At 52.8% G+C, this 12376-nt stretch overlaps 1 protein-coding gene across 4 annotated transcripts in view; it reads left to right on the plus strand.

The window, feature by feature from the left end:
* MYO18B (myosin XVIIIB) overlaps positions 1-12376 on the plus strand; it is a 128996-nt gene that overhangs the window by 57208 nt on the left and 59412 nt on the right. For all 4 annotated transcript variants that reach the window (XM_054996169.1, XM_054996167.1, XM_054996168.1 and 1 more), the window contains 7 exons: positions 863-1046; positions 2521-2719; positions 4340-4449; positions 6633-6698; positions 7020-7148; positions 7879-8022; positions 9015-9104. In XM_054996169.1, the coding sequence (XP_054852144.1) occupies positions 863-1046; positions 2521-2719; positions 4340-4449; positions 6633-6698; positions 7020-7148; positions 7879-8022; positions 9015-9104 (922 nt within the window). The remainder of the gene's footprint in view (positions 1-862; positions 1047-2520; positions 2720-4339; positions 4450-6632; positions 6699-7019; positions 7149-7878; positions 8023-9014; positions 9105-12376) is intronic.

Below are 12376 nucleotides of genomic sequence, written 5' to 3' on the forward strand. Positions count from 1 at the left end.
TTAAAGGAAAATTGCAGTATGAAGGGAATATAAGACATGTAGATGTAGTGTGTGTTTTCTGTTTATATGTTGCTCTTCCCTTTTCCCCAGTCCCCTTTTTTCCTTTATATTTCTGTAGTTTTTTGTAGTTTTTTATGTTAGAAATTAAAAATAAAAAAAATTATATATATAAAAAAAAGAAGGGCAGATCTACATCCCAGATGGATTGACAGTATGGTGTAGTGGTTACAGTCGGATCTGGGTGGTGCAGGTTCAAATTCCTGCTCTGCCATGGAAGCTTACTGGGAGAACTTGGACCTCTCTCTCTCTCTCTCTCTCTCTCTCTCTCTCTCTCTCTCTCACCTACCTCACAGGGTGGTTAATGAGAGGATAAACCTGAGAGGGGGAGAACCAAACTCTGCTCTGAGTCTGTTGGAGGCACAATGGGATAAAACTATACCTGCAATATCAATAGTTTACACATAAAGGGGAGAACTTACGCATCAGGATTGCCCTTTTAGTACTGCGCTTCAAGGGGGCGTCTGCTCTTTTCTGCCCCCCCCCAAGTACTACAACTCTGGTCCAAATTAGCCCCACCCCATAGCTATTGCAACTTAAAATTAAAACATGAGTAATTTCATCCTCCTCTGGCCCTCCCTTGTCGTGGCTCTCTCTTGTGCTGCCTGAGTTGGCTGTGTGTGTTTTTGTGAGTGGGCACATTTCAGGGGGAAGGGCGAGGTTTGCCTTGGGCTCCTCTCCGGGACCCTGAGTGGTCTTGGAGAGTCAGGGAAGCACCTCTCTTCCCCAGCAGCAGCCGGCTGTTTGAGGGGGGTGGGTGGGTCTGCGTGTTTTGCCTGACATGCACCGTATCCCTGCCTTCCAGAGACGCTCTGAAGAAGCTGTTTTTGCAGCGGTCCAAAGTGCCCCTGGTGTGCCGGTCAGTGGCAGGACTGGACGGAAGCTCCCAGCAAACCCTACAGCGTGTTGGCTGCGTGAGGAAGACCTTCACCAGCAGCTTTGCAGCTGTGAAGAAGAGGTCCGTGTGTGCTCAGATCAAACTGCAGCTGGTGAGTGGAAGGGCTGGGACTGTCGCCCCTCTGCTAAGCTGGGGCAGGAAGTTTTTCTGCGAGCTCTTGACTGCTTTTCCGAGGGTTAGGGTTCTCTGGAGGGCGGCCTGGGCACGGGGTTTCCGCTGCCTGCTTGGAGTGTCTGTTGCGCAGTGGTGGAGTCTGGCATTCCCCTCCTGTCCCCCCCAGATTGCCACAAGCCCTTTCAGTCGGAGGGGCCTTGCCTCCCCCGGGCTTGGGATTCTGTCCCCAAACACTTGGAGGTAACAGCGGGGGGAGAAAGGGACGGAGCCTTCCTCCCCATGCTGACTTTCCCAGCTGATAACAGCCGAGGAGCCACTGTTTGCTGTGTTGTGGAAGCTTATATGTATGGAGCGCTGCATGTGAGTTTCCCCAGCCAGGCTTGATGGGCAGTCAGTCCCTACCAACTGACGAGCAAGGGCAGCACAGAGGTAGGTACAGACATGCTCCCTTGATAGGGTTGGGAAATTCCTGGCCGTATGGGGGTAGAGTTGCCAGCCCCCTGCCAGGGTGGGGCACCCCCCCCCCCACCTCTGCTTAGCTGACCAGCAGGGGAAGAAACAGGGGTCCTACTGACTCGCACAAGCTCTTCTGGGTGATGCTGTGATGTCGCAAGCAATAAGATGACATCACTTCCTGTATGTGCAGAAGAGCCTGCTATGAGCCGTTAAGTCCCTCATCTCTTCCCCATTAGCCAGCCAAGTGGTGTCAGGGGCTCCAGGCTAGCAGGAGGCAGAGGATCGCCCACCCCCCTGCAGGGGGCTGGCAACCATATCCCACCCCCAAATCTCCAGGAATTTCCCAACCTGGAGATGGCAAAGCTATCAAGGGTGCATGTCTAAGATGTACCGGCCTGGGATGAGCTCCATGGCGTGCGTGTTGATCAGTTGGTGGGGAGTGACCCAAAGTTCCTGTTCTGTTCAAGTATGTTATCCCCAAGACTCAAGAAGAAATGCACTGGGAATAGGATCCGTGCTTTACGGTCACGGTTCGAAGCGTCTTTCTTGCTTCTCCTCCCCCCTTCTGAATTACGAGAGAGAGACAGAGAATTCGAAAGCTGGACCATTTTTGTGGCATTTTGGCTGGTCCTAATAGGAGGCATCATGGCTCCAGTCAGACGTCGCCATTGGCCAAACTCGTACAGATCAGGCAGCCAGCGACCGTAAGATTTTCCTGGTCTGTATGGACCCCAAATCACGCAGAGCAAATGAGATGAGGGGCTGGATCCTGGCTTTCTTAGCTGAATAGCATCCAAGTAGTGGCTTGAAAAGCAGTTTCTTGAAAAAAAATGAGGCAAAAGTCATTTAGGAGTCCATCTCATCTTCCTCAGGGATACGTGTGTGTGTGTGTATGAGAGAGAGGGAGCATGATCCAGCCTGTGTGTTCACGTCCGGAAGAATCAATCCATAGGAGAAATCCAACTTTCCTTTTGCATTTTCATCTGCTGCTGCAGGATGCTCTTGCTAACCTAGTGAAGCGATCCCAGATCCATTTTGTTCATTGTCTCATCCCAAGAACGGATGCAGACAGGATCAAAGAGAAGACGCCGCAGCCCTCGGGGATGCCAGGGGCAGCCGGGTGGGACGTCCCAGCGCTGCGAGTCCAGCTTTCCGGGGCCCAGATCTTGGATGCTTTGCGGCTCTATAGAGCAGGTGAGGTGGGCTTACAGCTGGGGGTTTTCCATGATTTTCTAAAAGGGAATAAAAAAGCATCGCTGGGGGTCCTGCCCCCGAGAGTAGCTTTGAAATTGCCTGTACAACGCGTGCAAGGTGCCGTTCGGGACTCTACGGTTCTTGCCCAGCGAGGTTAGCATCTATGTTAGAAACGTAGCAAAGTGTTGGCTAGAGAGGTGGGTAAAACCAGGGGTTGAGGGGAGGGCAGTGTACGTAGGCCTGGAGAAGGGCTGCTGAGATTTGGGCGTGGCTTTTTCAAAAAGGGTGGGACAAGACCACGGAACGGTCTCGTTCCATTCGTGGCTATTAGTCAAGTAGCTAAAAGGAGCCTCCCCATTCAGGGGCATTTTACCTTTGCATGCCGGATGGTCTTCTGTCTTCACGCTGATGGGGGCTCCTAGGATTTTTAGCTGGCCGCTTTTGGATTAGATGGCCCAGTGGTCTGGCCCAGCGGGGCTGCTTCTCCACTTGGATAGCGGCAAGGTGGTGGATCCTGGGGCTGGCGTGGGGGATTTTTTGCGGGAGGTGGGAAGCAGGTTTTCCTCTAAAGCTGTTATTGGAAGCTTGGCTGCCCAGAGGGGAAGGAGTGGGGTCCCAGAAGAAGTGGGATTAGAGAGGGGTGAACAGGGGTGAAAATGACTTCATCTTTTTTTCTTTTTACTGATACTGTCACGGCGGGGGAGGGGTTCAAAGCAAAAGTACCACTTGGGCCACTTCCTTACCAGCCCTCTGTAGCCCAGCGGTGTCAAAGCAACTGTGCGGTGTATTGGTTAGCGTGGGACTAGGACCTGGGAGGACAAGGGCCACATCCCTGCTGTGCTGTGAAAGCTTGTGAGGTGACCTTGGGCCAGTCACGCACAGTCCTACTTCGCAGGGTTGTTGTGAGCATAAAAAGGAGAAGAGGAGAATGACATAAGCCGCTTTGGGTCCTCCCCATTGGGGAGAAAAATAGTAAAGAGTCCAGTAGCACCTTTAAGACTAACCAACTTTATTGTAGCATAAGCTTTCAAGAACCACAGCTCTCTTCATCAGATGCATCATCAGCTCTTGAGAACCAGGTCAGATGCATCATCAGCTCTCGAGAACCACAGCTCTCTTCATCAGATCTTCTGACAAAGAGAGCTGTGGCTCTCAAAAGCTTATGCTACAAAAAAGATGGTTAGACTTAAAGGTGCTACTGGACTCCTTAGTATTTTGCAACTACAGACCAACACAGCTAACTCCTCTGGATCTGTGACCGTTGGGGAGAAAGGCAGGGCATCAATGAATGAAAGCGCCAAAGAGGGGTATTCATTGCTGCCTTTTTGACCCCCCTTGAGGAGGATCGGGTGGAGAACTGGAAGATGGCTGCCTTGTCCTGCTCACTGGAGACGCTTGCTGCGCTCGTGGGCTCTTGGCCTCTGCTTGTGGCCCAGCGCAGGCCGGCTTACGTCGGGGCTGTGTGTGATGCTGACAACCTGCTTCTTTGGGGGTTGCAGAAGGGGGGGCCGTGTGGCGGTGGTCCTTTGAAGCTCCCAGAGCCTCCACCATTGGCTGCTCCACAGGTAGGGGCCAGCCATGGAGAGCTTTGCTGCCCAGCGCCTCCTTTGTGTTTTGCAGGCTACGCGGACTGCATGGCGCTGACTCAGTTCCGGCGCCGCTTCCAGATCCTGGCTCAGCCGGTGATGAAAAAATACACCTCTGCCTACGAGGCGACAGATGAGGATAAGGTGGGTGAGGGGGCGGGGGAGGCGCTTTGCAAAAGCTGTCCACTCTAGGAGGAGCAGCGCAGGGTGGGCCAGGCTGGGTGAGGCGTGAGCAGGGGCAGCTGCTTGGAGTAGGTTTTGGGTGCTTGTCAAGTAAACAGTTACGTTGCAGCCCAAACTCTTATTTGTCCGTTGGTTTTTTGTTCCACGTGATTCCAGCAACTTAGAGAGAGTAAAACCAGTGACTCTGGAAAGGGACAATCGGGTCCACATCTCAGTCTGGGGACTCCCAGACCAAGAAAAGCGGAAAAGCTGCAGTGCCTATTCACGAATGGGTTGTTTGACTGATCTCTGTGTTATAAATGTTCTAATTTCCACCTCTGCCTGTGGTGGTTTCCAGGCAGGGACAGCCTTGTTTTGTTTCCCCACTGCTGTTGTGGCTGCCAAAACAGCACCGTGGGGAGGGGGCTTCAACATGGCAAGATTTCCTGCCCCAGGCCCCCCGGAGCAGCCATCCCCCTTCTCCAGGTTTTTTAAAGAATCAGGAATATCGTTAGAATGCTATACCAATCAGCATACCAGGTTCTCTGAATTCCCATCTTTCTGTTCTTTTAAAGTAAGCCTCTAGCGGCCAGCCCCTTTCAGTGCGGAAAGATGCCTTTCCCCTTGTATCTCCACAGCAAAAGAGGCCGGAGAGCTACTTTTTAAAAATGAAAGCTGGGAATTCACAGAACCTGGTATACAGATGGCCGTAATATTATATCTCTATAACAATATTCAATTCCCAATTTTTAAAAATTATACAGGGGCAGTGAAGATGTCTGCCATGTGGGTAGGGAACATGAGCTTCTCATCCACATGGCAGCCATCCAGGCTTTACTGCAACTTCCCCCAAAACTTCACTGCAAAGCAGGTTTGAGACAGATTAGAGAAAAGTCTAGGGACCAGTCGGCTGAAGGGCCTATCTGCCCCATGGAGTAGCAAAGGACAGAGATGCCAGGGGAGCCTGCCTCTCTGCTGGCACTTGGCATCCCCCACCCCCCGCTGCCCAAGCACCATGGTAGATGCCCATGCTGAGAAGACGGAGGGCACAGCTGGCGAGGGGGGGGGAACGGGCAGACGAGGCACTTTCTGGAGGCCCTTTGCAGATGTAGGTTGAATTCTGTGACCATCAAGGAGGTGAAATCCATTGGCATGGAGGAGGCCCTGAGTCATCTTTCAAAGAGCCAACTATTATTTTTCCTGACAGCTTTACTTCTGAAATAAAAGCGAACATAAAAGGCGTCTTTAATGTAGACTTTGTCAGGAGAGAGTTCCTCTTTTGCTCGATGGGGAGCTGCTCAGCTCAGCCCGGGGAAGACTCTGTGAAGGCACCAGGGAACCGTGTGTGTGTGCGGGGGGGGGGGTGTCTTGTCCCTCCCCTGTCCTGGTGCTGCAGCCCTAATCCCTCCGCAGTCGGAAGGGCACAGCTGGATGTGGGGCGTCTTCCTGGGACTGCGCTGGGCCCTCCGCTGCAGATGTGTGTGAGAGCTGGTGGCAGGGAGGGGATATCGGTCTGTGGTGCTCAGCGCCCCTCCATTGTTTAACAGCCTCCTAGATCAGGAGTGGAGGATTCTTTTGTGCCCGAACTTGGAGTCTGGGGCTGTGCTCAGTGGCTTTGCTGGGTCTGGGCGGTGCTGAGCCTCCCCTCCCCTTTGGTTTTTTGGCATAAATACTGGCCACGAAAAGCGAGATGGATGGACTCCATAAAAGAAGCCACATCCTCCGGTTTGCAGGATCTGAGCAAGTCTGTTACTGATAGGACTTCTTGGATGTCTTTCAGTCATTGGGTCGCCATAGGTTGGAGGCAACTTGATGGCACGTAACACACGCACACTGGCCCCAAGAACAAAGTCTCTCCCCCTCCTGCCTGACAAGGCATGCCCATGTGTGCCAAGGCATTTCAGCTGCCTGCCCAAGTGCTGAATCAGTTGGGGGGGCACCCTCACCCTCTGACCCCCGACTCCCCCACCCTGCCCAACTTGACACTCGGCAGAAGGGCTTCTGTGGGCCAGCTTAGACTACTCCCTCCAGCTGGAATGTCTGTAGGGGGGGGCTGCTAGTACAAAGGAGCCTGCAAGGGGGTCCCTGCAGCCTCGTTTGGGTGAGAGCGTGGCTTATAAATGGCCGGCAGAGGCCCTTTCTGAGACTTTGATTCCTTTCTGCAGGCCCTGGAGGAGCTCTTCCAGGCTCTCGATTTGGAGAAGAAAAGCTTTGCAGTGGGTCACACTCAGGTACCAAACGAGCCACAGCCTCTCTCAGAGTCTCCCTCTACACGGCCTCTTACACGGGGCGCTCAAGGGACTTCCTTCCTGTGTGGCCTTCGGTCCAAGTGCCCCCCTGTCTCCCTAGCAGGGCACGTGTGTCCCCAAGGGGAGAACAAGTGCCGGATCTTTCCCTTGAGCAGCATCCCCGTGTCAGATGTCTTGTGCAGAGAGGCTCTTAGCTGGCCCGGTGAAAGATGGCTGGCTTTCTGGAGCTGGTGCAGGAAATGAAGGCGGCCCCTGGGAAGGAGTGACCCAGTCCCCGCCTCGGCGTCCTGTCTGTGCTTCCAGGTGTTCCTGAAGGCCGGTCTGCTCTCCAGGCTTGAGAGGCAGCGGGATAAGCTGGTGTCCCCGAGCCTGACTCTCCTCCAAGCCGCCTGCAAAGGGTTCCTCTCCCGGCAGCAGTTCAAGAGATTAAAGGTAACCCACGGCTTCTCCTGACCGCCCGGACGGGCCCAGCGCTGCGGCTGAGAGGTTACAGATCAGCAGGTTCCCGGTTCGGATCTCTCTGGACTGCAGCCCCTTCCTTGCTCCCAATGGGCAGTTACCAGTTGAGGCCTCCCTGACAGGGCTGTTGTAAAGATAACTGTGACTAAAAAGCCTTTCAGAGGCTCAGTGGTCTATTTTGAGGTATTTTGTCCTCCGCATTATTCATCGCTAATACATTGACCCTGTGTCCAATGACTTCTGTAGACCTCCAAAGTTCTCAAATGTCTCTTTTTAAAATAAAGCTCAAATGTACATGGCTGTCTGTTGTTCCCCTCACCAAGCCCCACCCTCGGCCCCTGGCACGTGAGGCCTGCGTCACACTACAGCAGTGGGTGGCTGCAGCATTTGCCCCCTAAACTGGGGAGGGCAGCTGCCTGCCTGCCTGCTTCCGCTCTAGGAAGCTGTGCTGGTTCTTCTGCTGAGTGCAGAGGGTGGCCAACGAGTCAGCGGCAATTTTTCCAGACCAGAACGAACTCCTCTCTGCCTCCCCAGGGAGCTGGCAGGTGTGCCCTCCCCTATCTTGTCCCCAAGCCAGGTAGGGCAAAGTTCCCAGGGCCGACCCGCTCTTGGGTCGCTTGCTCCCGTTGGCTTCCTCACTGGGGCTGCCCTGGGGAGGTGGTCCGGCCAGCAGATGCCAGCAGCCCTCTTTTCCTCCTTCCAGATCCAGGGTTTGGCCACTCGCTGCATCCAAAAGAACCTGGCAGCGTACCAAGTGGTGAAAGCCTGGCCCTGGTGGAAGCTGATGTGCTGTGTGAGGCCACTGCTGAGCGCCAGCCTGGAGGAAGGCCAACTCCGAGCCAAGGAGGTAGGTAACAGCAGCCCGGACGTGGCGAGGCCAGCCTCTCGGGGGCCTTCCTGGAGAGCCAGGAAGCAGAATTATACAGCCCCTGGCCCCCCCCCCAAAAAAAGTGAGGGAGGGGCACCTTCCTTCCAGATTGCCACGTGCCTTCTCAATCCATTCGTAGGGTGGAAGGCTTGGAGGAACACGGAGAGTCCCCCTATCCAACGTGAAGCTCCGTTCTTTATCCCCGAGAGATGTGGCCCCACCACCGTGCGTGGCGCTGTACAGAGTGCAAGAAGCCACATGATCAAAGGAGCGAAGGCCCCAAATGAGCAGAGGAAGGGTCTGCCCCCCCCTCACTGGCAACTCCCCAAAGGGGGTCTCTGGGGAAGGGCCCCCGGTCTTTAGGCAGAAGGCTTCAGGGGCTTTCCCGCAACGGGCTGCAGGTTCTCTGTGGGGCCCTTTGGCGCTTCAGCAGTCTGAGAGCTGGTCCCTGTAAACTGTGCTTTATTGTGTGCCCTGTTGTGTCGCTGTCTAGGGGGAAAGGGGGAAAGGGAATATTTCAGCTAAACTAACAGACACATCCTGATATATTCGCACAATGTGAATATATTCGTGCAGGGAGCCTTGCCTTCCACAAACCAAAAAGAAGAGCTCCCCACCCATAAGAGTGTGGTGTGGTGTAGTGAATGGAGCGCCTGACTAGGAGGCCCAGGTTCGAATCCCTGCCCTGCCACGGAAGCTCACTGGGGGACCTTGGGCCAGTCACGTACCCTCAGCCTAACTTGCCTCAAAGGCTTGAGGTGAGGATAAAGGCGAGGAGAATTATGTAAGCCATCTTGGGAAGAAAGAGGGAGTAGAAATAAAGTAAATCAGCAACGTGTCCACCACTGAAAATGTGACCGTGGCAAGAGTGGTCAAGGACTACTGGGCCTTGAACCCGGGAGACTGGCAGCAAGCGAGCCGTCTCCGGGGCCTTCAGAGCAGGCTGCCTGACTTTCTCTGCCCCTCTTCAGGAGGAACTTGAGGCGCTCAGGAAGAAGCTGCAGGCCTCAGACCTTTCGCGCCAGGAGCTTCAGCAGAACACAGAAGTGCTGGAAACGAAGGTAAGAATTGGAACCGCCCTTCCCCCTGCTGTGGTAAGGAGACGTTTGTTCAGATGTGGAGGCCAAAATGAGGCCCGTCTGAAGAAAGCCACGGTTGTTCAGACTGGGCCTAACTACATGACACGTCGTCGTTGGGTTTGCTGCAGTCCTGTCAGCCAGACGTCCAGGAGGACTGGACGTCTGGGCTCGGAACTCAACTCCCAGGTGTGGGAGGCTCTAGTTCCAACTGGGACTGTCAGCAGCATGTGGGGAGGGGGCGCTTTCGGCTTTCTCTCCATGCTGCTTCCTGACCTGAAACAGTCCCAGGGAGCCAACTTTCTTCAACAGTGTAAAGAGCAGCTCTCCAGGACTATTTTGGGTCAGGGAAACGGCATGTGGCTTAAGCCTCTGTCCCTGGGCATTGTAGTCCTGTCTTATCTTATCCCATTTAGGTCTTAAAGCCAATAGGCTGATCAACCAGAAAAAGCCAGCAATATAACTAAAAAGTTTTATCTATTCAATATTCATTAAAAACAAACAGCGTTTAATGGCAGCAGCCATATATTTACACACATCTAATGTTATATTAAAATCCAGGTCTGCTAACAAAGTCATTAAATGATAATTAAAAGAGCGAGCAGGCTTCTTACTCAGATGAAGATCCAGAAATTTTCTCAAATCCAAATAAATTACACAGAAAAAGAAGAAATGCTCAATAATTTCTACTGAAGACATCACAAATACAGACTCTAAATCCCTGTTCTTGGGGCCTGTAAATTGTCTATGTAAGACAGCCAGCGGAAGTGAATTCATTCTTGCAAAAGAAAAAAATCTCCAGTAACATGGCACTGTAATACTATAGAAATAATAGGGTAACTGGTATTGATTAAAGTATGAATATCCAAAGTACATGGGTGAACGTATGTACCAGTCCCCTTCCCGGAGACCATGCCATTCTTCTGCCAGAAGGTGGCTACTAACCAGATGATAAGCACCAGTATTCCCTAAGGCTAGCAAAGTCACAATCCAGATCAAGTGAGTTCAGTTTATCTATGAGCAGGTGAACCCATCCAGATTTAAAAGAATCTAATACTGACAGAGGAACTAGTGATTCCTTACTCTCTAGATTAATTGCAAGCCAATCTGCGGGACCCCCTCTCGCCGTATCAAGTGACTTCAGCTTATCTATGAGCGGATCTAAAGAATCTAATGCTGACAGAGAAACTAGTGTTTCCTTACTTTCTAGATTAATTGCAAGCCAATATTTAATAACCATTAAGCAGGCAATAAGAGAAATTGTCTTCTGCCCAGTTTCCATTAACAAGGAGAATGAGGCGATACATCTAGGACATGCTAAAATCGATCTAAGGAAATTTGTCTGAATTATATCTGGGCATGTACCCAGGCTACCAATCCTCACTGGACTAGCATACCGAAACAGTGAGGCTATTTTTGCCCAAAACGCATCCAAAGCCGCCAAAACATATTGAGCACCTGTAGTGAAAAAAATTCCTCGGAATTGCAGCTACACTCTTAGCTCCTCTCCGTATCAGGCCTCCCCATGCCTGAGAATTCAGTGCTGATTCTGGAACTCGCCACGGGGGGTGGAGGGGACATGAGGAAGCCCGGACGGGTGTGCCTTGCTTCTCTGAGTCCTCGGAAGTGTCTGGCAGGGCCTGCAGCAAGCGTTGGAGATGCGGGGGGGGGAGGGGATTGGATCCTCCTTCCCAGGATTGGGGGGCCAGGCAGCTTGGGCTGCATGCTCCTTGCTGTGGGTCACAGTCCATTTCTTTATTTCAGGCATGAACTTGACATTTGCCTTTCTTAATTCACAAGAGGGGGTGCTCTTGGCCCAGGAACGTGATGCTTTGGCCCTGGCTTCTGGATGCCAAACAATGTGATTAGAATAGATAGTGGAAGTTTAACAATTATGGGTTCTTTGCACATTTTACTGTTGGAGATGGGCTTTATTTTATTCTCCAAGAACGTGGGAGCTTTTATTGCAGATTTCTGCAAAAATGTAACTGATACAAAGTGAACCGAAGGTGCCTTTTTCTGGTTAAAAAAATGTATATTCATTTCACAAAGTTTAAGTTTCAGATTTTGCTTCTTTTTTTCCTTTGTGCTGCATTATTTGTTCCCTGCTTTAGACTTAACAGTTGCCTGCCGGTGGCGGGCAGACTCCCGGTGGTTTGCCCTGTTGCCCGCTGATTGCTGGCAATCATTGGGAAGTGACAACCACCCCCCTGGCAATCACCTGCCCCCGGCATGCTCCTAGCGCAGCGCGATGACATCACTTCCTGAAGTGACTTCATCGTGCCAGCCCTGGGTGTACGCCTGCGCTTTGCTGCAGCAATCATACCTCTGCATGAGCGCATGTGCACAAAGTGCACGCATGAGGAAATGTAAAGAGGTAAGTCCCAGGTACCCGCCTCCTGCTCGGAGGGTAGAGGGACCTTGGAACCCTGTTGGAGATGCTCCTGTGACTGCCCAGATAGTATCCCTCAATCAGAATTCATTCGTTGTCTTGGTTTGTAACAATCAGTTGTAATTTTCTGGTGGGCCAAGTGCACCAGCGGCGCCTCCTACTCCCATGCGAACTGGAGCTGCTGGTTGAGGCCCAGAGTTGTTTCCTGATTTTCCGTTACCCTCTGGGAGCCCAGTGCACATTTGGGCCTCCCAGGAAACCAAGTTCCGCACGTCTCTTGCTGGGGGTGGTAGCAGGGCTATCGGCCGCGGAATGAGACGGGCTCACAAGATGCCATCTGGAGAATGGGGAGCCCCATGCCGAAGGCAAATGCGAGGATTCGGCCTGCTGAGGTGTCAGCCAGTGGAGACTAGAGGCTGGAATCCTGCGAGCAGAGCTGGGAATGGCGGCGTGCCGGACTCAGCTCTTTGCCTAGTCCTGCCTGGTTTCGCCGAGTGCAGCAGCCTCGCGGTGGCTGAGCGGGGGAAGGCGGTGCAACTCTGGTTTGTTCTCAGGAAGAAGGTGGGGGGAGTGCCAGTCCAGGGGGGCCTGCTTGCCTGACGCTTTCTCCACTGCAATCCGAGCGAGCTCTGCCTGTGCCTGGGGTGGGGGAGCCGGGGAGAGAGGGATCAGGGGGCCCAGTGGTGGGCAGGGTTATGGTCAGGCACTACTTGTTCGCTGTGCCATGTAGTCAGACCAGTAACAGAAATTGAATTGAGCTCATTCGGTGAGTTCCTGCCGCTTGTTCTACCGGCGGGCATTCCTGGGGGTCCCTCAGTGTAGAGAAGAAGCAAAGTGTATAAGAGCGAATCTTCGTTAGCTAAAA

The sequence above is a fragment of the Eublepharis macularius genome, chromosome 13 (genome assembly GCF_028583425.1).
Source record: "Eublepharis macularius isolate TG4126 chromosome 13, MPM_Emac_v1.0, whole genome shotgun sequence".
Classification (NCBI taxonomy): domain Eukaryota; kingdom Metazoa; phylum Chordata; class Lepidosauria; order Squamata; family Eublepharidae; genus Eublepharis; species Eublepharis macularius.